At 37.8% G+C, this 25,769-nt stretch overlaps 1 protein-coding gene across 4 annotated transcripts in view; it reads left to right on the forward strand.

The window, feature by feature from the left end:
• STX17 (syntaxin 17) overlaps positions 1 to 25,769 on the forward strand; it is a 35,195-nt gene that overhangs the window by 688 nt on the left and 8,738 nt on the right. For 2 of the 4 annotated variants that reach the window (XM_055703788.1, XM_055703789.1), the window contains exons 2-4: positions 5,540 to 5,721; positions 13,649 to 13,714; positions 22,864 to 23,083. In XM_055703788.1, coding sequence (XP_055559763.1) covers positions 5,599 to 5,721; positions 13,649 to 13,714; positions 22,864 to 23,083 — 409 coding nt within the window. In that variant the 5' untranslated portion in view covers positions 5,540 to 5,598. Of the gene's footprint in view, positions 1 to 3,460; positions 3,557 to 4,180; positions 4,446 to 5,539; positions 5,722 to 13,648; positions 13,715 to 22,863; positions 23,084 to 25,769 lie in introns of those variants that run through there. The other 2 variants (XM_055703790.1, XM_014287373.3) reach the window with 2 other exon arrangements.

The raw sequence follows: 25,769 nt of genomic DNA on the forward strand, positions 1-25,769 counted from the left end.
GTGCCCCCGGAGCGGCTGGGGGCGGCGAGGCTGTGCCGGGGCGGAGGTGGGGCCGCGGGCAGGCGCAGGCTGCCGTGCCGGCGGGGAGCTGGGCCCCACCGGGGCTTGCCACACCAGCTGTGCTTATTACTGTTTTTTTTAAAGAGTAGAACCACAGTGTGACGGATTGTTTAGCCCGGCGTTCCCCGAGCTTTTAAAAGCGTAAGTAAGGAAAAAGAAACTAGCATAGTTCGCTTGAAGCCTTGATGTAAGACTTAAAACCTTACTTTATTCTTATGCTTCTGCTCTCTGCATGCACCCCTTGCTTTTCAGGGGTGAAGTACAAACTGTTGGTTGCTGGGCTGAGACCAGAGGCATGGTTCAATAATACAGAAAAACCAGTGTTGGGGTGCTGATGGCAGGTGGAACTGCGTTGCAGCTGCCTATTGCAGGTGTCAGTCTACTATGGACTCGCTCTACCGGTTCAGCATTGGTCAAGAAATGTTGATGTGTTAGTCATCAGGTATTTTCTGCCATTCTGCAGCTGGCGTAAACATGTAAAACCAATACAAAATGCCTGTCATCTGCTCTGATTTCTCAAAATGCAGTCATGTGCCTTTGCCTTGCCTGGGTCAAGTTTGCCTTGCCGCGTGATCCCCAAGCGCACAGAGCTGCTAGGAGCCACAGCCGGTTACCCACAGCTGCTAATTCTGCTTGTTCTGTGGGAGATCCCCCACACACGGCTCTTGATCCCACTCAGTAGTTTCATGACACATTGTGAACACGCTGGGGCTGGCAGTGCTGTATCTCAGCCTAACAAAGCTGTTTTCCTTTGGTTCCTTTTATAGCCGAAAGAGAAAGATGTAATTCAGACCCAAAGTGCAGTTTGTCTGTAGTCTGCCACAGGAGCGTGTTCCTCACCAATGACAAACCACAGCCAACTCAGCAATAGCAAATACTCTGTTGCTGCAATTTTGGGGCCAGCACTACTCTTTAAGAAGTGTTTCGGGTCACCTTAGTGAGAAAGCTGCTGTAAGTCTCTGTATTCTAGCATCCAGATTCTAATTTATTTTATTTGCAATGAGAAAAAGAAAAAGCTTTTTTGGCTTACAGCCCTTAAAAACAAGGCATCTATGCTGGAAGTACTTTTTTTAGTGGCAGTGGTTGCCTAAAACGTATGTGAATTAAAATTAATTATGCAGGTTAGATTGCATTTCCCTGGGCAAGGAGAACTCTTCACATTTATTCTGCATTTGTCCTGCCGTATTTGAGTGGAGAACACCAGGCAGTTTAACGAAAGTTCATGAGCTTTGTTTTAACAGCATTTACTGAAATTTTTGACAAGAAGGAATACTTCTGACTGCAACTATGTGACTTTGTTCTTTCTATGCATTGCCACACAGTAAGTGGAGATTTTGTGTTAGTGTCAGAATTAAATTCACAGTTTTACTCTTTGGAATTGGATACCTTAAGATTCTTTTACCCCTTAGAATTATATGCTGAATACGAGTCTGAGAGTGCTGTTGCGGTGAAGGACAACCACATTGTGGGCTGTGTTAGTAAACGCAGCTGAGGGACAGCTGGTCAAGGGAGTGACTCTTCCCCTGTGAGACTGTCAAGGTGGTTAGGGGACTGGAGCACTTGATATTCAAGGAGAAAGAGAGAGGTGTATTTGTTCAGCCTTAAGAGGAGGTGAAGGAATGAGAGATCTTACTGCTATAGGTGGGAATCTGTAGAGTCAGGCTCCTCTTGGAGGTGTATGACAGTAGGATGAGAGTAATGGATGTAAGCTGGTTTAGCTACAAGGAAGGTTTTTCCTTGTTTTGTTTGCTTTTAACCTGGAGAATGGCCAAGCACTGAAGGGAGGGGGTCTAGTGAGTGTGTGGAGCGTCCATTCATGGAGGTGTTAGAGCTTGACTGGACAAAGGCCTGTGCAACCACATCTAAATCGGCTTGTACTGGATGGAGTATGAAAATCCCTCCCCACCTATGTGGTACTGTTATTCTGCGATTACTCAAAAAACCCAGGCGTTATAGCATTAGAAATTTGTTAAAGTTATGCTTAGGGAAATACAAACCCCATAAAGTATGCAGGAAACATTAGATTTTCTTGAAATTGCATCTGGAATGAACATATGGTCATCACAAAAACTTGTAATGTAAATGTAATTTACCATATTGTGTGAACTTAAAAAAAGGAAGACCTTGCATATTTTCTTACTGGTAATTTATGGCTTGGATTTTGTGTTACAAAAGCTAGTATACTGTTGGAAAACATTAAGCAGGAGACCTGATGACAATGTAAGTTTTTATATTTCTTTCTTAGTTTCTCACACTTACTGTGCAGTGAATTTTAGGCAGCAGTGCTTTAAAGGGGCTCATAGACATTTTCGTGAAAGCTAATTTACTGTCTGGGAATTTTTAAGGAGAAGAAAGTGACTGTTCAGAGCCATGCATGCAGCCAAATCTTTGAATTTAAAACTGTTCCTTATTCTGATTACCTACTCAAGACACACGGCTGTTGGTTACATTACCTCCGCTTTCACAGTGGTCCAGTTTGTAAGTAATCTAAACTGTCAGTTTTGGCTTTTAGCAATCTCTAGGTGTCATTAAAGGTTAAGGACAAAATTATGATGGATTTAGTTTAGTCTCTGCTGTATTTGTTCTAAGAATGCGCTGTGGGTTTCTGTGATTTCACGTTGTGTGGTAAGTTTGAAGAATTTGTGTCATTGCTTCTTCAGGGTGGTTCAGTATTAAAGAAGAGCATGACATAGCTACTAAATATCTTTAAGGAACCAAATTTTAATTCTAGCTCAAACTCATGGATTAATGTATAAGATGTTAGGGAACTGAATGTATGTTTGAAGAGGAGGCACTGCAGTTTGGAGTATGGTGCTTTTTGTATTTTGCTCATTGCAAAAAAATCAGATCTAGGCTTAAAATGGAGTTCAATTGTGAGATATGAGGGGCTTTTTCAAAAGTGTTAAGGACTGTAGTTACCAAATGTAGTAGAAAAACCGGTGTATTTTTTAACATCTTGCATTTAAGCTACTGTTTTTAGAATGGTGGAAAGAGTAAGTCAGCACAGAATAATTAAAGTTCTTTTTACATCCCCCCAAATCTGAGGCTACCCACTGCATGTTTATTTGAAGATTTGGACAAAGAACTATTAATATTAAATGCCTTGGGCTAGAAGAGGATTTGTAAGACTGATAGTATGTCTCTGTAATTTGAAGTAGGGATGATTTAGCAATGATGCAAAGTAGCGATGACAGCAAAGTCAGTATTTCCTTCAGAGGTTTTGAAAAAGGAAAAGGTGTATCTGTAAAGCCTTAAAGACTGACTTTCTGTAAATTGGTCTTCTCTCAGTAAATACTGTTTTCCACAGTTTTCAGTTTCTTTGTTGGGTGGGATGGGCAAAGGAGAAGTCTTCTGTTAGCATTGCTTTCTTTAGAAAAACACAACATTGTTTTATTTGCAGCTGTGTTGGAAAAGGTTGTTACCGAAATCTCGGAATGAAGAACTTATCGACACCAATGTGATGTAGATAAGCAGACACTTCTTTATTGACAGCCGGGTGCGTGAGTGAGTCCTCTCACGATCAATGCACGCCAGGTCTCAAAATCAGACACCATATATAGAACTTATTCATACATATTCATTAAATATTCATGCACAATCATAATATTTCCCGTAAATCATTAACATATTCTCCTCCCATATCCGATTCTGCGCAGTAGAGCTTAGAAAGGTCCAGAAATGGGTCTGGGGTACGATTTGGGTAGGTGGTGTCGGTGGTCGCGATCTCCCCCTGCCGGAATTACCTTTTACTAAAGTTCACGGTTTCTTGGCAGGTAACTACAAGTTGTTCCAGTCGACTCTCCCCAGTTCCCATTAATCCTATATTCTGACATTTCAATACACTTTCTACATACGGAAGACTAGTTAACTACAAAAAAACCCTTTCAAACCCTAAATTTATTACCTAAGTTTTAAACACTGATTCTAGCCCATTCTTCTGGCCTTGGTACGGGACTGTACAAAGGATTTCATAACAGCTTTTACTGTGCAAATATATTTCTTATCCCTCTATATTTCTATTAAAAATTATTTTATAAAATCAAATAAAGTCAATCAATCTTAACTTATTAGCAAATCTGTAACAAGGTGAGTAATCTGGGATTGTTTTCCTCTAGAAACGCAGCTTCCCTTTGCCAAAAGTACTTCCAGCTTTCTCACTGGCCTGATGAAAGATGCTTACCACTTGGCTCCTGTGAAGTTGAGGGAGATTTGTACATACCCTCCCTGCAGCCTACAAGTGAGGGCAGTGACGGAACTTTGAGCAGTTCAGTTGAAGACCCAGTGCTGTCAACTGGTGTCTGCCTTCAAGTTCTTTCTGCCTGCAGCAATCACAGGTCTCAGAAAAACCTCAACACACTCCTTCTGCACTTTCACACTGGTTAGATGTAAGAAAAATAATGTTTGATTTCACCGTTAATAATATGTTTGGCTGTGTGAAAAACAGGAAAATCTTTTAACCTCTTACATTCTGCTGTGCCTCATCTGTACCAGGAGGATTATTCTAGTTTAATTATTTAAAATTAGTTTGGTTACTGGAAGAGGAAAATTGGGGAAGGCTTCTGATGCAATTATTGTCGTAGTACAGGTACTTTCATTATAAGCAAGATAGCGTGTTGTCTTGTTACTGACATTTGTGACAAAACTTTTTCATAGCTGTCTGCAGCTTCAACTTCTTGTTTTTGTTAAAAAAGGAGTATACAGAAAGAAAATCTCACTTAAATAACCTCTGTTTATACAGTATTAAAACTGAAATTGTCTCACAATGATTTTTTCTTTCCCCTTGTGCATACTCAGCGTTATATTACTCATATACTCTGTAAATAAATGCTATTGTATGCAGTTCTACATATCTTTCTTTTAGAGAAGTGAAACTCCAAAGTTATGTTTTATGCACATGCAGGGAATGGAATTCAGGCTGCTGATGTACTACTGGTCCTGCAGATAATTTCAGCAACTGTTTAACCCCGTTGTTGGTGATGCCTTAGTCATTTTCAGTAGGGGACAAATGCAATTTGGAGTGCAAATCTTCGTTCAGGAGCTCTTACTCTTTCTAGGAAATGGACTTCCAAAATTGATTTTATTTTGGTGTTTTTCCGGACATGTTTTACAACTTTTAAGATGATTCAGAATGTAAATTGGCAAAAATTGAATGCTGATCAAGCAAGACATCTAACTGGAAGGTTTTTTCAAAGGCTTTCATCATTATATTGCAAAGCATGTTTGCATCTGCCTTAATTATTAGTTGGGGTTTTTTTGTTAGTGTTAAATTATATCTATGAAAAATGATCCCCAAAGCCTGAAAATAAATGGAGACAATAAATTTAAATGCAAATACGGTATCCATATTTTGAGTAGTTAATGCTGGTCCACTGTGATTTTGAAATAGATGTGGTTATTGGAAAGACTGATTTACCTTATTTTGCTTTAAGTGATTCTAGATGACTACATTTTTGTAAGTTTGTAATTCTTTGGTTTTTAGGGGTTTCTACCTTGGTGAAGGTATACTGGACAAGTGTTGACTTGAAAGCTGCTTTTAGGATGTCTGAAGATGACGAAAAAGTTAGACTCCGTCGAATTGAACCTGCCATTCAGAAATTCATCAAAGTGGCCATTCCAACAGATCTGGAAAGGTTAAGAAAACACCAAATAAATATTGAGAAGGTTAGTGTTCACTTTTTGCTAATGTAGTTCTCTTTACAGTATAGAAGCAGTCACACTGCAAGTTTACATAGAGATTAAAATGAAAGGTTGATTATGAAATGCTTTAATTCAAATTTGGCTAAAAGTGAAAATGTTGTGTTGTCTGACAATTCAGTGTATACAAAGGCCTTTACATTTGTAGTAACTGGTCAATCTACAGAGTGAGAAACATTACTGTTTTGTGTTAAAAAGTTACTGTAAGGAAAGCAGCCTAATATTCTTTATTTTTAAGTCACAGTGGTTTGCTGCCAACTGTTCTGAGTAACTTACTGTTTATGTGTATCTTTTTCTTTATATATTTTAAACTGAGTTGAGAGAAATAGAGAGATTGAATTAAGGAAACAGAAGAAGAATGGTATCAGGATTGTAGCATGTTTATAATGCTTCTTGTTGACATTAGCTCACAGTTGATAGTGAAACTGAATGTGCTTCCAAGAAGTTGAATTCTTTCATACACTGTGGCAGTGCCTGCACCGCTACAATAAACGTGCCCGGGACAGTTGTCTGGCATGAAACTGGCTATGTCCATATTATTAAATCCTCATGTTGTGCAAAACAGGGTGGCTGCATGCACACTGCTAATGGGGAGTAGCCTCTCTTCTGTGTTTATAACTCCTTAGCTGTTCCCGGGAGCTCTTTATGCGAGAGTGGTGTTTGGTATGGCCAAGGATGGTTCTAACAATTTAACAGCATGGATAACCAGGTTTCAGACCTGAAACATTCTCAATCTGTGTTTATTAGTACCAATATAGCATGTGGAAACAGAGAAATTGGTTTATTGAGGAAGGTGGTAAGAGATTTACTAAAACAGGTGACACCAATAAAAAAAGGAAGAGTGACTCAAACACACACAGTCATAATATCAACATTGCAATGGAAGTTTTGAAATGACCATACAAGACATTTGTTTGGAAAAGACTATACTTACCACCACAGAGAATTCAGTGACGGTGTCTGTAGTTCTGCACATTTCTGAAAAAGTGTACATCATATTAATTTGACTAGGCTTATTCATGGTGCATAAAACCAAGTGTATATGTAAATCTGGACATTTTTTAATGCCTTGGGAAGGAATGAAGCAATTGGGAAAAAATAGGTGAACATGATTTTGATTTCCTGAAAGGTATGATCTGAAGGGTATGTATAATGTATTGTTGAAACTGTTTTGCATTTTGCTGTTGTCATTTGTTCACAACTTTTACCATAACTTTACTGTCACTTTACCAAGTGGGTAACCTTTTGGGTGAAATTTTCCATGCCTGGTTTCTGCCACAAATAGTTTGGTGGTGGGGTAGAAGGGAAAATAAGTCCGTGTATTTGTTTCTGAGAACATAGTCAAGAAATATGTTGTTAAAGTGATAGTAATTTCTTTTAATAACAAATAATTAGTTTAAATGGTAGTAAGTGATTGATAGTGTGGTGATAATTTTTTTCCAAAGTAGTGATGTGTTGAAACACTTAGATATTTTTGTGGGGTGGTCTTTGTTCAGACTGTACATTTTGCTGTGCCTCTAAAATCTGCTGGTTTTTGGCCAAGATGTACAATTCTGAAAAAAAAGTGGTTTGCAGGTATTTAGTAGATACTGGTAGAACTTCACCACCTGAAGTTTACTAAAGATTACCCAATGCTAAAGGCATGCTCCTGTGCTTAGAAATTAGCAGAACTCATTCCTGGAGTTGCTAATTTGATTGGTCCTGAATCTGAGAATGAAAACAGAGATGATTTTCTGTGTTGCCTTTGTCTCATCTTCTTACTTTCCCTTACTTGTGTGCAAAAGGATACTTCCTGGCTCATGTAAATAAAGGATAAAGAATTGGGTGGGGGGAACTTTTGAAGAAGTACCTGAGATGGCAGGTGAAAGTGCAGAAATGGTGGCTGACCACGGAACAAGAGAAAAACTGTGATTGAGGGAGACCTGGGGCTGCTGGGACTAATGGTGGGAGGTAATCATTTGACTTTTTCCTGATAAAGGTGTAATAAGGATGCAGAAAGGATATGAACTGCAATATTCACAAACTGAAAAGTGTATTGGTATAATATTTGCCAGAAGCAATACCTTCTGAATGAGATGACCTATTTTTTTCAGTTACAGCATGTTGTTTACTCTGTGTTATTCCGTATTTGTATAATTAATTTCTTTACCTAGATGCCAGCTGATTCAGCAGGTTTTTTGCCTTGGAGTCAGCCAGTTTGGAGCAGCCCTGTCTGTAGTGGCTAGGAGTGGCTTTCTCTTCTCCAGCTTCTCCCACAAAGAATTGAGTTACTTTGCACTGCAGCCAGAGTACAGAGGAGTCAGTGTTAGCTTGCTTTTGAGTGAGATGATGGGGGAACAAGGAGCCTCAACTGTTAACTTGCCCTGGACAGATGTACACTGTACATGCATGGCCCGTACCTAGCAGTGACCATAGAGCTAGCTAAAGGCAACTAGTGAAGGATTTGGAGGTGCTTGAGGAAAGTAACATAATAACAGCTTTTCCATGCAAGTTGTTCCATTGAAACAGAGACAGTCTTGGTAGCCAGGTTGTTCCCTTCTTTCTCTAACCAGAAGTTGCACTACTGCTTGTGGAAGCAACATGCATTTGTCATAATACAGCAAGAGGGATTTCTTGGTTGCAGAGAGGTAGAGTTTTGGGTCTGTAGCTGGCTTATGTTAACATTACGTTAAAAATTCTATCCTTGGGGCAGCACTCCAGTTAATACCAACGGCATCAATGAGTGTGGAGCAGCGAGGCATACCTTTCTTCAGAGTCTTGAGGAAGGCATCCAGGAACAAAGGGATGTAGTCAATAAATACCCACAAAAGGGTAGCATAAAAGCTACAGTTTTGCCTGAAAGGAAAACCACAGGTGGTCACTGGAAAAAGGTAGCCTGTTGATGGGAGCGGGGAGCTGACCTGCCACTACAGAATGGAAAATGATTAGCAGGGCACACTAGCAGTACACAAATGGTTTTGGTACACTTTGAAAATAAAGATAAGCTTTTGATATGTGTAAGGCAGTAATAGCAAGAGACAATGGAAGGGATGGACATAACTTATGCTACTTGCTTTTTATTTATTTTTTTTTTGTAAGACGACTACTTTACACAGCTAAATAGATTCTTTGCTAAGTATTGTTCATATCCGTAAAAGCTCCCTCAGTTAGGGTATATACATACCCTATCAAGAAGCTTCAGGACACTGGGTGCTGCAGTGAGGAACAGGGACATGATCAGTGATGTGTAGTACTTAACAGTGTGAGAGATGATCTTGGGAATTGCTGTGTTTTGCAGAACCTGGTTATTGAGGAGCTATGGGCAGTTACTGGTTGATCCTGCTGAAAATATTTTATTTTATCTATTTAGAGAAAGAATAATTACACTGTATCTAGCCAGTTAATGTTACCATGGTTCAGGGAAGGGGTGAAATACGTTCCACTCAATTCACCCATGTCTTTACTGGTCCAGCAACTCATCTGCGTGAGGCATTCCTGTTTTGCAGACAGAAGGGAGATTGTTGCAAAAACAGTTTTCTGTGTCTGGAAGAAAATGCAGAAAATATTAGCATTTGGGATAAAAGGGGTCGTTAGTTTAGTTCTGATCTAGCACTTTGTTCAAAGCATGGTTGGAGACTCATGCTTAGCCAGAGTTTAATTATAGGTAATGGCATTCAATGACCACACTAAAATGCCAAGATGCTTGATTGAGTAGTTGAATTTTATATTTTAACTGTTAAAAATCTGATGCAATCTAGAAGTATCTGGTTTGGACAGTCCTTGAGATTTTCAGGTTGTAGGTAGTATCATTGTGAATGATCTTTTCAGTCAACATAATAAAAATTGTATACCAGAAAAATCCTTAAATAATTGTAAACATAATTGTTAACAGCACTTACTCTAGAACAACACTTTTATGAAAGCAAGAAGTGGTAGCAATGTTTAGTATAGGTTTGTCTTTCTGATTTCAGAATACTGTTAGAAATTTCTGTGTCCTCAGACAGTATAAAACCTGGCAGATTTGATATTTGAGTTAGTAATTAATCGAATTATTAGAAACAAGTAACTATGGATAAATTATTTAAATAATCAATTGGTAACTATGCCAGAAGGTATTTAGCAGTACTGAAAACTTCAGAACTTCTTTGTTATTATAAAAAATATGACACAAACATTTATGAGAAGTAATACATCTGAGTATAATAATAGTTCATAAATGCCAGATTCTTTAAAAAGTCCACACTCAGTGTAATGTTCTTTAAATTTGAAAGTTTATCTTTTTTTAAAAATACTTTTCGGACTGTAAGAACTATAAATACTCCAAAATTTACTCTATTGATAGATTTATGAGAAGGTGAGAATAAAAATTTTCGGAATTTAAAATCTGTCACTAGATAGTTTTAGATTATCAGAACACTAGCAACTAGTTTGGTTGAATTACTTCCATGATAGTTTGCATTTTGTATCTTTTACATGCATTTTAGCCATAACGAATGTGTTACAGAACTTTTATGAGCTGTCAGCATCAGCAGTTTAAATGGTTTTCTCTAAAATACTTTTTGTAAAATTAACTTTCAGCCATGTAAACCAAACATCCCTAGAGGTAAAAGGATAATTTTGTAGAATCTGATCCTGTTTATTTTACAGGCTACTTTTAAGCAAAAGTCACTAATTACGTCAAATTGCTTAGAGCAGCAACATTATTTACTTATGATGAAGCCAATATCTCTAACCTCGTTTCATGAATATTGATTTAAACCTTCGGTTCCAGAGATAGTCCAAACAATTAATCTACTAAATCACTGTTTGAAGAAACTATAAAATCAACATATAATGAAATTTGACCTTGAATACACCTTTTCAGAGGAAGTGGCTACCATAAGTCCATCATCATTGCTTCTCAACTATTTGAGAGTCCCGACTTCCCATATGACAGTTTCTGAAGACTTAAAAATTGCATCCTTAAGAAATCGGTTCCCTGTACCTGTTTTAGTTTAGTTCCGTGTTTTCCCCAAAGAGTTGTAGTTTCCTAGAAAGTACATTCCATGGATTGGACGGCTTTTCACTCCATAAAAGGAAATAAAATGCATGTTTATCAAAAAGAGTTACAAGTTTCTGTTAGCTTCTGTTAGATGAAAGCAATTGTCATGGTATTGCAGGAAGGTGGAGATTTTTGCATGGTGCCCTAAACTTTGTTGGTGATATGCAACAATCCTTAAAACCAAGAAATCTGCTCTAAGTCATGATGTCCTTTTTACTGTTGCTTTCAGTTTTGATTTAGTTTCCTGTGACTGTGCCAAATTTGAAGGATGCTGTGCGAAACACTTTTTACCTTTGACTGGGGACTGTTGTTGTGGTGGGAAGATACATAAAGGTGGTACAAAATGAGAAATTATCTGAGTCTTATGGCAGTCTTAATCAGAATGTATAAATTTGTGTAAGACATCTATTGTAGAGCTTTTAGAAATGTGGGTGAGTACTACCTACTGTAAAAATCAATGCAGAGGATATTACGAAAACCTTTGAGTTCTCTCCATGTCAACTGGATATTTTCAAGGAGAAATGGAAGTGATCCAAAGCATAAGCATGAAGGTTTCTTTCTAAAGAGAGCTTCTCAAAGAGAATGGGACAAAGAGGAAAAGAGATTGAGTGTCTTAATGTCTTATGTTTTATATTTCTGATGTGAAATACAAACTATTTGGCTATAGCACAGTTATTAAATATCACGGAATCATGGAACCACAGAGTGATTTGGGTTGTAAGGGAACTTTAAAGACCATCTAATCCAACCCCCCTGTGATGGGCAGGGATGTCTTCCACTAGATCAGGTTGCTCAAAGCCCCATCGAGCCTGACCCTGAACACTTCCAGTGATGGGGCATCCAGAACTTTTCTGGGCAACCTGGTCCAATGCCTCACCACCCTCATTGTAAAAATTTTTATTATGTCTGAGCTAAAATTAGCCTCTCTCAGTTTAAAAGCATTACCCCTTGTCCTGTCACTACAGGCCTTAGTAAAACGTCTCTTCTAAGCCTTCTTTATATATTGAAAGGCTGCAGTCAGGTCTGGAGCCTTCTCTTCTCCAGGCTGAACAAGCCCAGCTCTCAGCCTGTCTTCACAGGTGTTCCACCCCTCCGACCTATTTTTTTTTGGCCCTCCTCTGGATCTGCTGTAACAGGTTAGGATTCCATTGATGTTTTACTTCGTGGAACTCCCTTAGTTTTACATGTGTTTGTTAATGGTAAATAATGTCAATACTAGCTTTTCTCAAGGTTTGCTATCGTTGGGTCCCACAGAGTGAATGTTACCCAGGAGTCCAGCCTACTTTGTGCTGGATGACAGAGAGAAGTCAACAAGGATGAATTATCCGACCATGTGAATATCATTACTCTGGGTGTATTAAGTCATTGGATTCTTTGGAGTCATCATCAGCATACTAGGAATTTCGAAGCAAAGTAATAAAACTTCTAAATATATAAAGCAGATAAATCTGTGGAGCGTTTCTTGTAGAAATTATAAAGAGCAATAAAGGTTTCCTGAGGAATTCTTCTTGTTGTCCTTAGCTGGAAAACAGGATTTTTTAAAATTTGATATGTGGACAGTGTATTACAGTCAGTTGAAATTGAAAAAGTAATTTTTCACCAGCCCCCTTCTGTTCCACCCTCAGAACTTCCTGTTTCAGTACTCTTTCAGGGATGACTGAATTGGAAGATACACTGTTGATACAGATTTTTTGGTCCATTTTATTTTAATAGACAATAGCAGTAATTTTAATGGCATAACAATTTGTGTGGAAGTTGCTAGTTTCCTAGAAAAATCACTTCAATCTGACTTAATTGAACACTAAACCTTTTCTCTTCAATAGCACTACAAAATCCTAACATGAAAGAACTTTTTTCTCTGAAAATAAGAAGTAACTTCTGATTTTTTGTTGTACTTTAGGAAGCTGAGTAATTTGTGATCCTTATTGCTGTGGCTTCTAAAATGATGAAAAGAATTAAGGAAAGATGTTGGCTGTAGATAAAGGTTTTTTATTGGTACCAAAGCATGTTAAGAAATTGGGGAATTAAACTTTACATAAAAATACTTCTCAAATCATAGTAAACATTTTGTCTTGTACTTTAAACTATTTAAAAGCATGTTCTTTTACTGTCTGGTATTGTAAACGCATTATTTGATGGTTTCAGCACATATTCCAGGAATCACAGTTTCTGCTTCTATTGTTTTACCACACTTTTTCATGATAATGTCTCTATATTATTTATGTCAACTGCCAATGGCAGGGATTGTTTGATTTTAATGATGAAAAGGTTTATATGTGGTGATAAGCAGTTCTTTTGCAAAACTTGCTGTCTGCTAATGGAATAATCACTCTGTCCTGTGGAAAGTGCTGTATGCACTGAAGTTAGTGGAGCCTCATGCAGGTTCCAGGTCTGCTCTGATAGTTCTTGTAGGTGTGTTGTGTTTGTAACCACATAGAAATGGTAAGTGTAAATGTAGGCAGCAGTGCTGTGTAATGAATGCAATTTTCTTTGTAAATAATGTCAGATACCTTGTTGTCCTATATGACCAGTACTGCTTATCCCATGTTCCTTTCCTTTTGCACTTCATTTTTCTGACCACCAATGGATTTATGCCACAGTAGTATCGGGATGCTACAAGATGCCTTTATTTTTAGAAACTGATGGTGAAACCCTAGTTATCTGTGATTCAGTAAAATACATTGTACAAAGTATTCACAAAATACATTGCCATTTACCTCTCTTAATTTTGCAGTGGAAATGCCCGTGGATCAGCTCAGCTTTTTTACTGCCAATTTTGGAAAATTAAAGTGATTATTTACTGAAGGCTTGTTTTTTCTGCATAGCCAGTTGGTAAAAATAGCAATTATGTGGAGTATTTTTCCTTTATTTTAGTATCAGAGATGCAGGCTCTGGGACAGATTGCACGAAGAGCACATTAACGCAGGACGAACAGTTCAGGTAAGGATATTAAAATGACTGTGATACTAATGGAATTAAATTAGATATATTTGACAGGTGGGTTTGAGAAGTACATGGTATTGCTTTACTTCATTTAAAAGGTAAGGATTTCCTAATTGTGTCCTATGAGGCAACTACAGTCAGAAATGTGTCAGGATTCTTGAACGAACAAAAGTTTGGAGACTGTTCTTTTGCAAACTATCCTCTTATGTTACTAAATTAGAAGACGGGAATTGCAGTATGGGATGCTGTTTATCTTAAAGTGTGGTTTCAGACCAAACACAGAACATCTGGACTACTAGTTTGGTGTGCACATCTCTTGTTAGATGCATTATGTCATCAAAGGAGGAAATACCAGACCCATTTGTCAGCATGGCATCATCTCAGTGACCTCATGCATAGTCAGTCACCCATTGCTCAGCACACAGGGAATCTTACATCTGTTTCTAAAACAATGCATGTTGTGATGAAAATGATGCAAAAGCTAATGCCAAACATCAGCCTTCACACTGCTAAGTAGGATACAGCCCACAAAGATGCTAAATAGCATACAGCCAAAAAAGACTATCAACACAGAAAAACGCAAAGAGCACATCTGCACTGCAAAGTTTGCTGATGCAGATATAGCAGCTAGTGGTTATAACATACATGCTGTACTGGCAAAATTCTGGGGACAGACATATCTTTGCCAGCAGGAAAGGCATCTTGTGTTGGTTTCATAGATGTTCAGAGGAGTGACATGCATGACTTTGTTACTAGAATGAACCTTTTGTGACCTATGTGGCATCTAGACCAGCAGGCTTTGCTGGCAGGGGTAGCATAATCCAAACCCACTATATTTCATATTTCTAATACTGTAAATTTCTGTGTTTGTTGTAATGCTTTACTGACTCCTGTGGGAAATTAGAGAGACTAAAAATGAAAAAAAAAAAGCTCAGAAAAAATAACTTAGTCCTGATTGAACAACAGTATTAGTAGGCAGAGCTGGAGTTATCTTTTTTGAGGAATGGAAGGTGTTAATGAGCTTTTGTAGTGTAGATGACAAGTTATATATGAAATCTACTTGATTTTTCTGTTATTTGGAGGTTTGAATGTTTATTTTGATTTTTCACCAATTCTTTCTGAAATTTGAATTTAGGTTTATTCTTAATATTTAAAGAATCTTCTAAAGTTGGACATCCTATTACAACAATGGTATTCTAACAGGTGTGGTGTAGTAAGCACATGTTTGCTTGTGTCTGTGCTCAAATATATTTTCACATCTGAGGGGTAGGAAGGACTTCTCTTTATTATCAGTATCATTTGTTTAGCAAGGCAAAATTTATCAATAATTAATCATGTTTAAGATTATGTTTTTAAATACATTAAGTGCTTTAGTAATAAAACCTCATATTTGTCTCTAGAAACATTTGTATTTATCTTGAACCTAAACCCTACCATTTTCACTTGCAGCCAAAATAAATTTTCTTACATTTTATTTAATGTTTATTGCTTTTAGATCTGGACACAAGTTATACATTAAAGTGGCCCACATTCTGATACCCAGAGAGCAGAATAAGTACCTGGTTCCATGGAAGAAGAGTAGACTAGCTCTTTGTTTTAATTAAATAGTTAGGAGTTTGGAGTACTTGATAATAAATTATATGACATGTAGAATGTGTTTGCTGTAAGCTGTTTAAATGTTTACCAATGGACTTGTGATCTGTTTGTTTGCGAAGAAATCAGATTAATTATTGTGATACCAAATGTTCTCTGCAGCACACACTTTGCTCTCAAAATTAGATGTTGTAAAAATACATTAGGAATCCCTAAGTCAATATTGACCCAAGGCATCTGCCACAGGTTTTAGACAAATATATGCACAGCCACTCTACATTTAATCCATGTGCACATAATTAGCCGTTTTTCTGATTTTTCAGTTTACCCAGAATAATTACTTCTGTTGTAGTTTTGATGATGGTCAAAATTATAATAGAAGTATAGATGAGCATAAATATATACCTCTTCTTTCTGGTGACTGGATACCACGTTAAAAACTTCTAAAAAAGAGAGTGAAGAAACAAAGAAGAAGGAAATCTTTGTGTAGGGCATGACAACACCCTTTCAAAAATACTGAGAAAATAGCTCTTGTATACCATGTATTAAATCACACCGATGTGCTCTTGTAGATTTTCATTTTTAGGGACCGTCCCTGGACTTCTTAAAATGTTAGGACCTGAATAAATAATGCAGTTTTGCTAGGCTTTGCCCGCATATATGCTGACTGTACCATACAGTGAGTTAATTATTGCAAGATTTAAGCCAATTTCAATGAAATGGCAGTATTTTGTTGTAACACCTAGGGACTGCCTTGATCATATTCATAGTAAGAGGAAGAAAAATGCTGCAGTTACTAGAGGTGTTGAAGAAAAAAAAGGAAAAATACTGTGGTTGAATGATCTGTTTTTAGTCTATATTCAGCCCACAAAAGGAGACTGTTCTGCAAAACATACCTAGGCAGATGTAGTCTCTCCACTGTGTTGCTGTAACCTGGAAAGCTACTTGAAAAATGTTAATTTTTTTTTTTCCTTTTTCACTTTTATGATTTCCATTTCAACTGAAAATGGTTTACAAGTAAAAGATTGTTTTCAGTCAGCTCTCTTTTGCATAAGTCTTCAAAGCTTACTTGTATGGCTCATGTCTTCTGTACCACCTTTAAAATTATGCAGTCTTGAAATCAAGTATCTTTCTGGAATGCTATGCAAATATACTGGGAGAGCATGAGAAGCAGGGTAGAGTTTATTGCTGCTGGAGATTATGGTATCAGTGAAGGGTCATATAAAATCAGCTCACTATTACAGCCTGTGGCCATCTGTATGGTAAATATATCCTTAAACTCAGAGTTTCTTTTACCTGTGCCAAGAAATTTGTAACATATATCCTTTATTACATTACTTTCAACAAAGTCCAGAGAAGATAAGTGAAGGCAACTTTACATTTGCATAGCTAAGCTACTGCAATACTTTCTTAGAGGTCCTGTTTATGTTAAGGTGGTGGGTTTGGAGGCAGTATTTACTTTGTAATTTAAAATGACAACATGCAGAATGGAGGGAGAGTTGACAGTGTTTAATGCATGGGTGCCAGAAGGTAAAGAGAAAAAGGGACTGATATGTTGCACAGAAGAGAACCTGTGCCATCCATGTACTATTTCAGCATAAAGAGTTTGAAGTGTAAACTACTGGAAAATGTATACGACGCTACATGTAATGATAGTATTAGAAGAAGAAAAAGAGAACAACGGTGGCGGAGATGGAGTGTGATAATGGCATGGCGGCCGTGATTCAGTTACCTGGTAGTGTTAGGAGCAGTATATAGGCTGATGGGGATGGAGTAAGTGAAGTGCTGGAATTTCTGAGCACTCCGGGAACATCGGTTTTGCCAGGGACACATGGCTGAAGCAGATACTTACACTGCAAATTTTCAGGTAGCTGTTGCTGGGGTCCTTAGATAGAACTTCAGATATTTCCATAACTGGTAGAGATGTTGAATGTTACATGCAAATAATCTCACAGCTCAGGTCCCTGCTGCCTTTTCAAGGGTTTTGGTCCCATCTCAGCCCTTTGACATTTGTACAGGGTGGAGCCACGCAGACGCAGTGTTTATCCTGGTGCCCAAGGACCTCACACTGGGTCAGCACTGAAGCACTGAGGTTCCTTTATGCTCTTTGTTACTACCTCTTTTCCTTGTGGTGTTACGTGTTCTTAACGGCATGCTGTGGCAGCGCAGCCCAAGCTCTCTGCCATGGCATGCTACTGCAGGTTGCTATATGCATTTGCCTGCAGCTGAGTAGGGATTCCATTATTTCTTTGTTGTCATCTGTTACTTTTTCTCAATTGTAATGAAGCTGGTTGCACACAAGAGACAGGTGTTGCTGGTATAACATTGATAGTGATGTTCACGGGCGTTAAGTATTGGAGTGTGAAGTGGTGGTATTTTAAGGCAGCCTACAGTTACCCTGTGGAAACACAACATCTATTTTTCATCAAGTTACATTACTTTGAAAATTCAGCTGTCACTATTAGTGAAGAAAAACTACTGCTTTGAAAAACCAATACTGGAAAAAAATGAAGAATTTTTACTCTTTTGTGTAAGGTTTACTGGTTTGCTGAAAATTGCTGTTAAGGCTTCTGAATTCCTCAGGGAGTCTTACCATTTTTTTTGCATATGTCCAGACATCTGTAGAGGAGGTAACATTCATAAACCACTTAGGAAGAACAGAATATGGGAAGATATTTTGTGATTTTAAAGATAAAAAAAAGAATACTTACAATAATTCCTTCTCTTCATTATTTAAAACAGTGCTGAGTAATAAGGTAAGCTTAATGGACAGATGTGTACAGTAATGTCCGGCAACAGTGATTAAAAAAATATTTAAATTAATCCCTCCTTTGGCTCATTTGTCTCCTTTTCTATGTTACTTTCTGATAGAAATTTATAATTTATTCTTTATTTTTTACTGAATGTGTTTGTAAGGATTTTGAAAAGAATGGAAAAGCAGTGCAACTTCATTATGTATGACTTCTCTGTTTCTTTCCATTTTGGATGTGTTGATGGATTCAGCAGGTTTTTCACAGTGCTTGTGAAAACCATGCCACTTATCATTTACTTTTCTGATGAAAATCCATTATGTTTATTCACATAATATAGTGAATCCACCATCCTGGTGGATCTTCCAGATGTACCTCCAAATTTGTGGACACTTTAGAAAATTGGGCTCAGACATTGTGTCCCTACCTCAGTTCTGCATCTGCTCAACATCAGTGAACATTACTCCGGTGAAGTCCTTTGAGACCTAGGGATGAAGGCACTGTATAATAGCTATGTAACATACTGATTCATTATATAGTAATATGTAATGTTCATTATACAGTAAAATTTGCAAACAGCATAAAGCTGAGAGAGACTTAAGGGGTTCTGGTGGAGAGAGCAGAATTAGAAGTCATAATGATGTTGAGAAAAGACTTGAAAAATCAGTATGTTTTTGGGTGAGGACAAGAACAATAGTCAGCTGTATAGATCCAGCATGGGAAGCTGTGTTGGGGCAGCACTTTTGCAGAAGAGGACTTGAGGGACACAGACTAAAAGTGAACCAGCTCTGTTGTAGTGATAAAAAAATGTCAAATAACGTAGTGGGATGTAAAAACAGGAGAGTAGTCAGTGTGGTCTCTCATGCAATCTCTTTGGTCAGCAGTAGTAGGATCCCAGGTAGAACAGTTTGTCCAGTTTGGGCACCACACATGTAAGGAAGCTATGGACTGATTAGGGAGTATTCAGGGAGAGCAATGAAAAGGGTCAGAAGTCGAGAAAATGAGACTTATTTGGAAAGACTGACAAATCTGTGATTTTGCCCAAAGAACACCTGGCAGTGGCATGCTGTTTGCAACATGGAAAGGATGGTTGCAAAGAGGACAGGGCTTGTCTTTCTCTCTTTTGAACAGAGAGGGTAAGAAATATCTGGTTTAAACTGAGGCAAGAGTTTTCTGTTAGAGATGAGGAAAATGCTGCAGCAATTAGGGTAATGAATTCTTGCAGCACAGTATCAAGGAGGTTGTAGTTTTTCATAAAGAAGTCCTTTTAAGACCAGATTAGATAAACAACTGTCAGAAATAAAACAGGGACAACAGATCATGCTTTGGAGGTATGACTTCCTGTGGGGTTTGCTAGCTTTGTTTTCCTAGTTTTTGTGAGAAAGCCGTATGAAACAGTCTTATTTGGCTTTGGAAGTTAATAGACCAAAACTGCAAATATTATAAATAAAAATTCTGTGTCTTTTGGGCTGAATTTGGTGAGTCCAAAACTCAGGAGTTCCCATAAATGAAAATAGAATTTTGTATTGCCCCCCTTGCTAAGCTTGGTTTTAAAAGTGGAAACAGTTGGGAAGAGAGTGATACACTTTTATGCTCTGCCCAGAAATTAAACTCTGTCCCATTAAATGCTTGTGAAAAGAAGTCACAGCCATTTGCATATCCATAACATTTATCATGTTACACCCTGGTGAGCTGCTAAGATGTGTCTCCTCTCAGCAGGGCTCAGCTTTCTTGCTAGGCTGGATCCATTTAGCTTCTGTTTAATTGACAGTGAATGGAACAAGAGTCCTCTCTCCAAAACCACAAAGGAAGAGTTACTAAAATTAAATTTCACTGAATAGGCGAATATCATAATCTGATCCCTCCATCTTCTTTCTCACAAATACTTTTCTTTGATCAGCGAGGTAATAATGAACAGTGAAGGTGAGGATCTGATTTAGTCATTCCTTAGGGTGAGTAGTTCGTATCTCTTGAAGCTTCTGTTCAGAATTTTTGAAAACTGCAGCAGCAAGGTGAATGGTTGAGTGACCAACTCTGCAGAGTAACCGTCTTCATTATACTTGTGTGTTGGCCATACTCATAATTTGCCCCAGCTGTAGTGGTACAAATCGCTAGCAGAGCTATATTTTAACTCTGTTTCAACTGAGAATTTTTCTGTTGTTCTTTATTTTAAAGAAACTGCTTTGGAAGTATTATTAGCTTATCCCAAACTCACGATCATCGCTGTTTCACAACATGGTTTTGTTTGACTTGTCATTTTTTGTCTCCATTATGGCCAAAGACAGGATAATAATAATTTTGTTTCCTGAAACAAAAAGCAGGATCAACTTCACTTGGTCCCCTGCATATATTTATTATGAAATAGATAATTAAATGTTGTGTGTAGATAGTCCCATTTTGTCTTTTAAATGAAATTCCAAGGTTTTGTAAACCGAGAATTTTGGCATGTGGTGGACTATGACAGTGATGACATTCTCCCATTTTCAGCGGTTACAGACAGGCCATGGAAGGAAGATAACAGGAAGAGCAAGGTAGATTAAGATGACAAATGTATGAGGAAAATAAGGCACGGTGTTTCAGTTCAACATCTTACAAACTTACTTTTTGTATCTGATTTTTTTATCGTTAATCAGTATTTTTACCTGGGATTAGTTTTATATAATGCAGCTTAACTTGGCTAGTAATACTTCTAATTTAAGCATACAGTAGAATATCCTCTTAATAATTTGACAAATGATTTTTATGAATCAGTAGTTCTTTCTTTGGTTGCCTAATACGGCTTGGGCAGTGTTACTTTCATTTGTTGTTGAATCAATTTCCTCCTTCTCTAATTATATTTCTACTATTTCTTTATACATGGTAAATTAATTCTACTAGTGTATGTAAAGAAAAAAAGTTCCATTTAGTTCCTGCTTTTCCAGGTAAGCAATATTGCCTTTCGAAAGCATTACCTGCACCTGGTTTGCATTACTGAAGAAAACCTTTCTTTTTCTAACCACTCACTGGTGTTAATCCATTCTTTTGTTCTGCTGTGAGAAGAAATTTCAAAACAGTTGGTAAACAGTGCAATAAAAAATATGATTTATTACATCACCTTATAATGTAATGCAATGAATATTATTTTTATTACTTTTTTATATAGTTAGATAAAACCTCTTGTTTTTAAGAAGGGGCGTAATTTAAACTATAAATTTCTTCTTTTAATCTGTAGAAAAGGTGGTGTGCATTTTTAGATTTTAAAAGCCTAGGCAATAAAACCCCCCTCTATTTTAGCTGTAGACAGAAATTTATCTCACAGGACATGCCCACGCACAGACTCTTCTTGCTGGTTGTGAATAGTTTATATCTTCTCAAAACTCTTGTAACTAAAAGAAATATTTCTCTCTTTTATTATATTTGATATTCCAATCAAACTAATACATTCGTCCTTCTGAAAAAAGAAGATAAATATTGCAAAAAAAAGTGGTCTTCTCCTTTGTCCCTGAAGTTTTCTTTACAAAATGCAAATAATAGTGTTGGGCTAGTTGGGGGTTGTGAATAATAGTATCCTGAAGTGCTATAGTCACAGCAGTTATTTATTATTTAAAAAAGCAAATTTTGAGAAGCAATCACTTTATTTGGATATTATTTTAACTTGTTGCGACTTGTGTAAATATTTTGGCGAAGGCCTAAATTGATCACAGACACTGAAATAACTTAAATAATTACATAGTGAATTAATTAGTTAAATACTTTTAATTGAAACCCAAAATAAAACAGACTGACTTCTTTGTTGGAGAAGTGGATAAAGTATAAAACTGACAGCAATAAAAATAAATAAAAATATTTATGGGGATGGCTTCAAAGATATTTCTCCCTTCTTTTGTGGTTGGCTGATACTGTGGATAAATTAGTTTGCCAGAGAAGATAACAGGTACCATCTCTTCCTTGATCTTTGGTTCTTATTATCCCGCGGCAGCTAGCTTAGTTTCCCTTATGGAAAGCAGGCCGTGTCCAGAAAGATTCAGTATGTCCCAGTGATGCTTCATTGCACTGTTTAGGGACTGCTGTGTTGGGAGCTGCCGCCCCCATTTTTTTTTTAATAGATGGAAAACCGAGTGAACTCACAAGCACAAGCAAATACTAAAAATACAATGGACTTAAGTGAGCTGGTTATGATGTAGTGGCACCTCCAAGTAAGAAGTGCTTGGACGTGCAGATGCCTTCCTCTATGGACAGTGTTGAGCTCTGGTTGAGGTGACTAATTGCTGTCTTGCTCAGTATCATTGTTGGCTACAGGACTGTCCCCTGCCTTAGGAAGAGGTGGAGGTAGGTCATTTACTCAGAAGGGATCATCTTTAGGTTGAGCTACCTTAAGTAAGGATAAGCCCCTTCTCTGCAGAGTGCTTTATGATTTATACGCTGACTCTTCTGCAAAAGCACTGTAAAAAGACCAGGGAATAGCACTGGGTCACAAAATCACAGGGTCTGGGAGTCCCAGGATGGGTTCAGGGGAGGGTTGGCTGTGTTACTGGAGGCACGGGCTTTTACAGTGATCAGGGGCATCTTTGACAGGTGACCCAGCTGCAGTCAAACAATAGAGTATGGAAAACAAAATGGGTGGAGAGGAGAAGTGACCTGGAACATGGGGATTGCTTGAAGCCTGGGACTTCTGAGGCTTTTTTTTGGTCTTAGTTTATTAAAGCTTAGAAATGGCACTTTTTATGATTATTTAAAGATAATCAAGATGATAGTTGCTTCCCAACCACTGAAGGTCCTGGTGCTCTTACATAGTGAGCTACAAAGTAACTCTTAATGTTACAGCAACTTCGTGCCAATATGAGAGAGATGGAAAAACTGTGTTTGCGAGTCCGACAAGAAGACATCCCAGTTCTGCAGAGAATGATAAAACCTGTGAAAGACGAAGCTTCATTTGCCATAAAAGATTTCCTGCAGCTCCATTCTGAATCTGCAGAAGAACTTAAAAGGCAACTTGAAGGACAGGAGGATGCCTCTTTAACCAGATCTGCAACTGTAGGAGGAGGTAGTAGAATTTAATTTCTGTATCTATCATATCTATATCATTGTATCCAGTTTGCAGTTTCTCTGACCAGCTATAAATGAAGTAAACAAATGAGATTTCAGTTGATTAATAATTATTAATCAAGAAGTGGATTTCTTCCCTACACCACACTTTTCTCATGACTTATGACTGAGTTTTAATAAGTGGAGAATTCCCTAATTAAATGTCTTAACAAATTAAATAGCTGTGGCCTTCCATGAGAAGGATCCCGTAGCCTTGGATCTTGAAATAGGAGACTGTTCATAGGAAGCAGAATACTTACATTCATGTTTCACGATAGCTTGACTTCTTCCCCACCCCACCCCCCCGGCCCCAAGCACTTGAACGTGTGCAAGTAATCATTTAGGCCATTTTCATTGAATTAGTGCTTGCAACATCAAGAAGAAAACAATTTTTATGACAGGTGATATATTATGCCACTGCTGAAATACATGGAAAAGAGGAGCAAGTTTCTATATAAAGGAGAACATCTCTTCCGCTAGCATTTTAACTTGATAACTGACAAGAAAGCAGGAAACAGTATAAATCCATTTAAATAAAAGATTTTGAACTGTAATGCGCTACAAGCCAGAAATGTTTGCTGTTCTTCCCTCCTTTCTGTACAAAGTGTCCTTCATTCTTTGTTCTACCATTCCGTCTTCAGGGGAAGCCCTTATTATGCCCTAGTACCAGCTCATGTTTGCTGCTAATGATCTGTGAGAAAGTTGGTTACATCAGGATTAAATCCTTCCACGTAACAGTAATTAGATTGATTGCTGCAGTAGCAGCACTTGAAGAGGCTGCCCAGAGCTTGTTTTTAAGACTCTTAAAATCAGAGCCTTAATTTAAACAATACATATTGTTTAAAATTGTTTGAAAATTCCATGTATCTTAACATTAGAAGTGTCCTCAGTCAGCAGCATTGTAGAAGAATCTGCTATCAAATTTGATTTCATTACCCTTCTTATTGCTACATAAAGAACTACAAGAAGTCTTTCAAGTGTGATTAATAAGCTAGCGAGTCTAATGGTCAAATAGGGAGAAAAGAAAAGTAGAGTTGAAGACTGGGCTGGCTTTCAGGAATGTCATGTGCAGTAGTATCAGAAAGCCTTATGAACATCAGTATACACCAAATACAGAATCACAGAACAGTTTGGGTTGGAAGGGACTTGTAAATACCATGTAGTCCAGCCCTCCTGAAGTGGGCAGGGGCACCTTCCACCAGACCAGCTTGCTCAAAGCCCCATCCAGCCTGGCCTTGAATACAGCCGGGGATGGGGCATCCACAGCTCCTCTGGGCAGCCTGTTCAAGTGTCTCATCACCCTCATCATAAAAAAAATTTTTCTTCTTACCAGGCCAATAAAATAGACTGAGTTAGCTTCTGGCATATGAATCTGGATTTTTTCAACACCTTCAGCATCTTAGTTGATTGGTCAGTAGTTTGTCCTTATATCTTTGTGGGTTTCAAAATCTGGGTATTTGCTGCGTTCTCCTTCCCCTCCAAAAAAGGACGATAACGGATTCTATTCTCTTGCAGTCCTCTGGGACCCCCTTATTCAAGTTCTCAGAAAAATGCTTGAACTGTTTTTTAATGCCCTAGAATGGATTTCATTGGACCCTCAGGACTTGAGTAGATCTAGCTCATCAAAATATTTTTAACCTGTTTCACCCTGTCCCTTTTTTTCTTTCTTGTCTAAATTAATTGCATGAAGTACCTAATTACAGCTACCCATTTGCATAAAGACTGACTTAATCTTTCTCCTAGTCATCTGTCTTTTCTTTCTTTACCTAGCAATGCACTTATCCTTCCTTTGTCTTCCTCTAACTTCAAAAGCATTCACAGACACTTTCTTGGTACCATTTATACCCCTTAGTAGTTGCAATTTACACGTCCCAGTCTTTCTGATACTGACTTCCCATGCTTCTATTATTCCTCGTACTCATCTTAATTGTGTGTCAAATTCTTGGTATCCAGGGCATTGAAGAGCTTTTGCTGAAGCCATAAATGTTTTCCTCTGCATCAGGACAATTTGCTGTCATCTTCAGCATAGCCTGTTTTATTAGTGTCTGCCAGCTCTTCTGCAATCCTTTATCCTTTAGGAACTTCTTCCCCATAGTTAATCAGTTTGTTGCATTTGTTGATACCTCTTTTGGGGGAGCTCATTGCCTTCCATCTGCTACTCTGAGTTTTACAATAGTGAGCTCTGTTATTCACTGATCCCCTTCATGCATAGTGGCCATTTCTTTCAGGCTCTTTGAGAGATCTTCTCTGTTACGATTAAAACTAAATTTAAAATATCTCTTCTTTTGGTAACTTTCTGCAGTTGTCCTCAATGCATTCTGGCATTTCATTGGAAAGGCCTTGTCCTGGCTTATTGCTTTTCTAACAGTTACATAGGTCGTAAATGGGAACTAGAGTTTAATTTCAAAGAACAGGACTGCTTTTTAAATCTGAAATACCTTGAAAGTATGGAGGACATTGAGCATAACAGCACTTCAGAAAGACAAGCAATTGATCAGAAAGATCGGGATGAGAAGAACAGAAAGATATTACTGGAATGACACGTTCCTGCAAGTCTGCTCAAGAATTCGGAAGTAATTCACCCCATTTAAAGTGAAACATACAGACAGGCAGACAACTAAATACAATTAAACAGATATTTTTTT

Source organism: Falco cherrug, chromosome 3, assembly GCF_023634085.1.
Source record: "Falco cherrug isolate bFalChe1 chromosome 3, bFalChe1.pri, whole genome shotgun sequence".
In the NCBI taxonomy this organism is placed as follows: Eukaryota; Metazoa; Chordata; class Aves; order Falconiformes; family Falconidae; genus Falco; species Falco cherrug.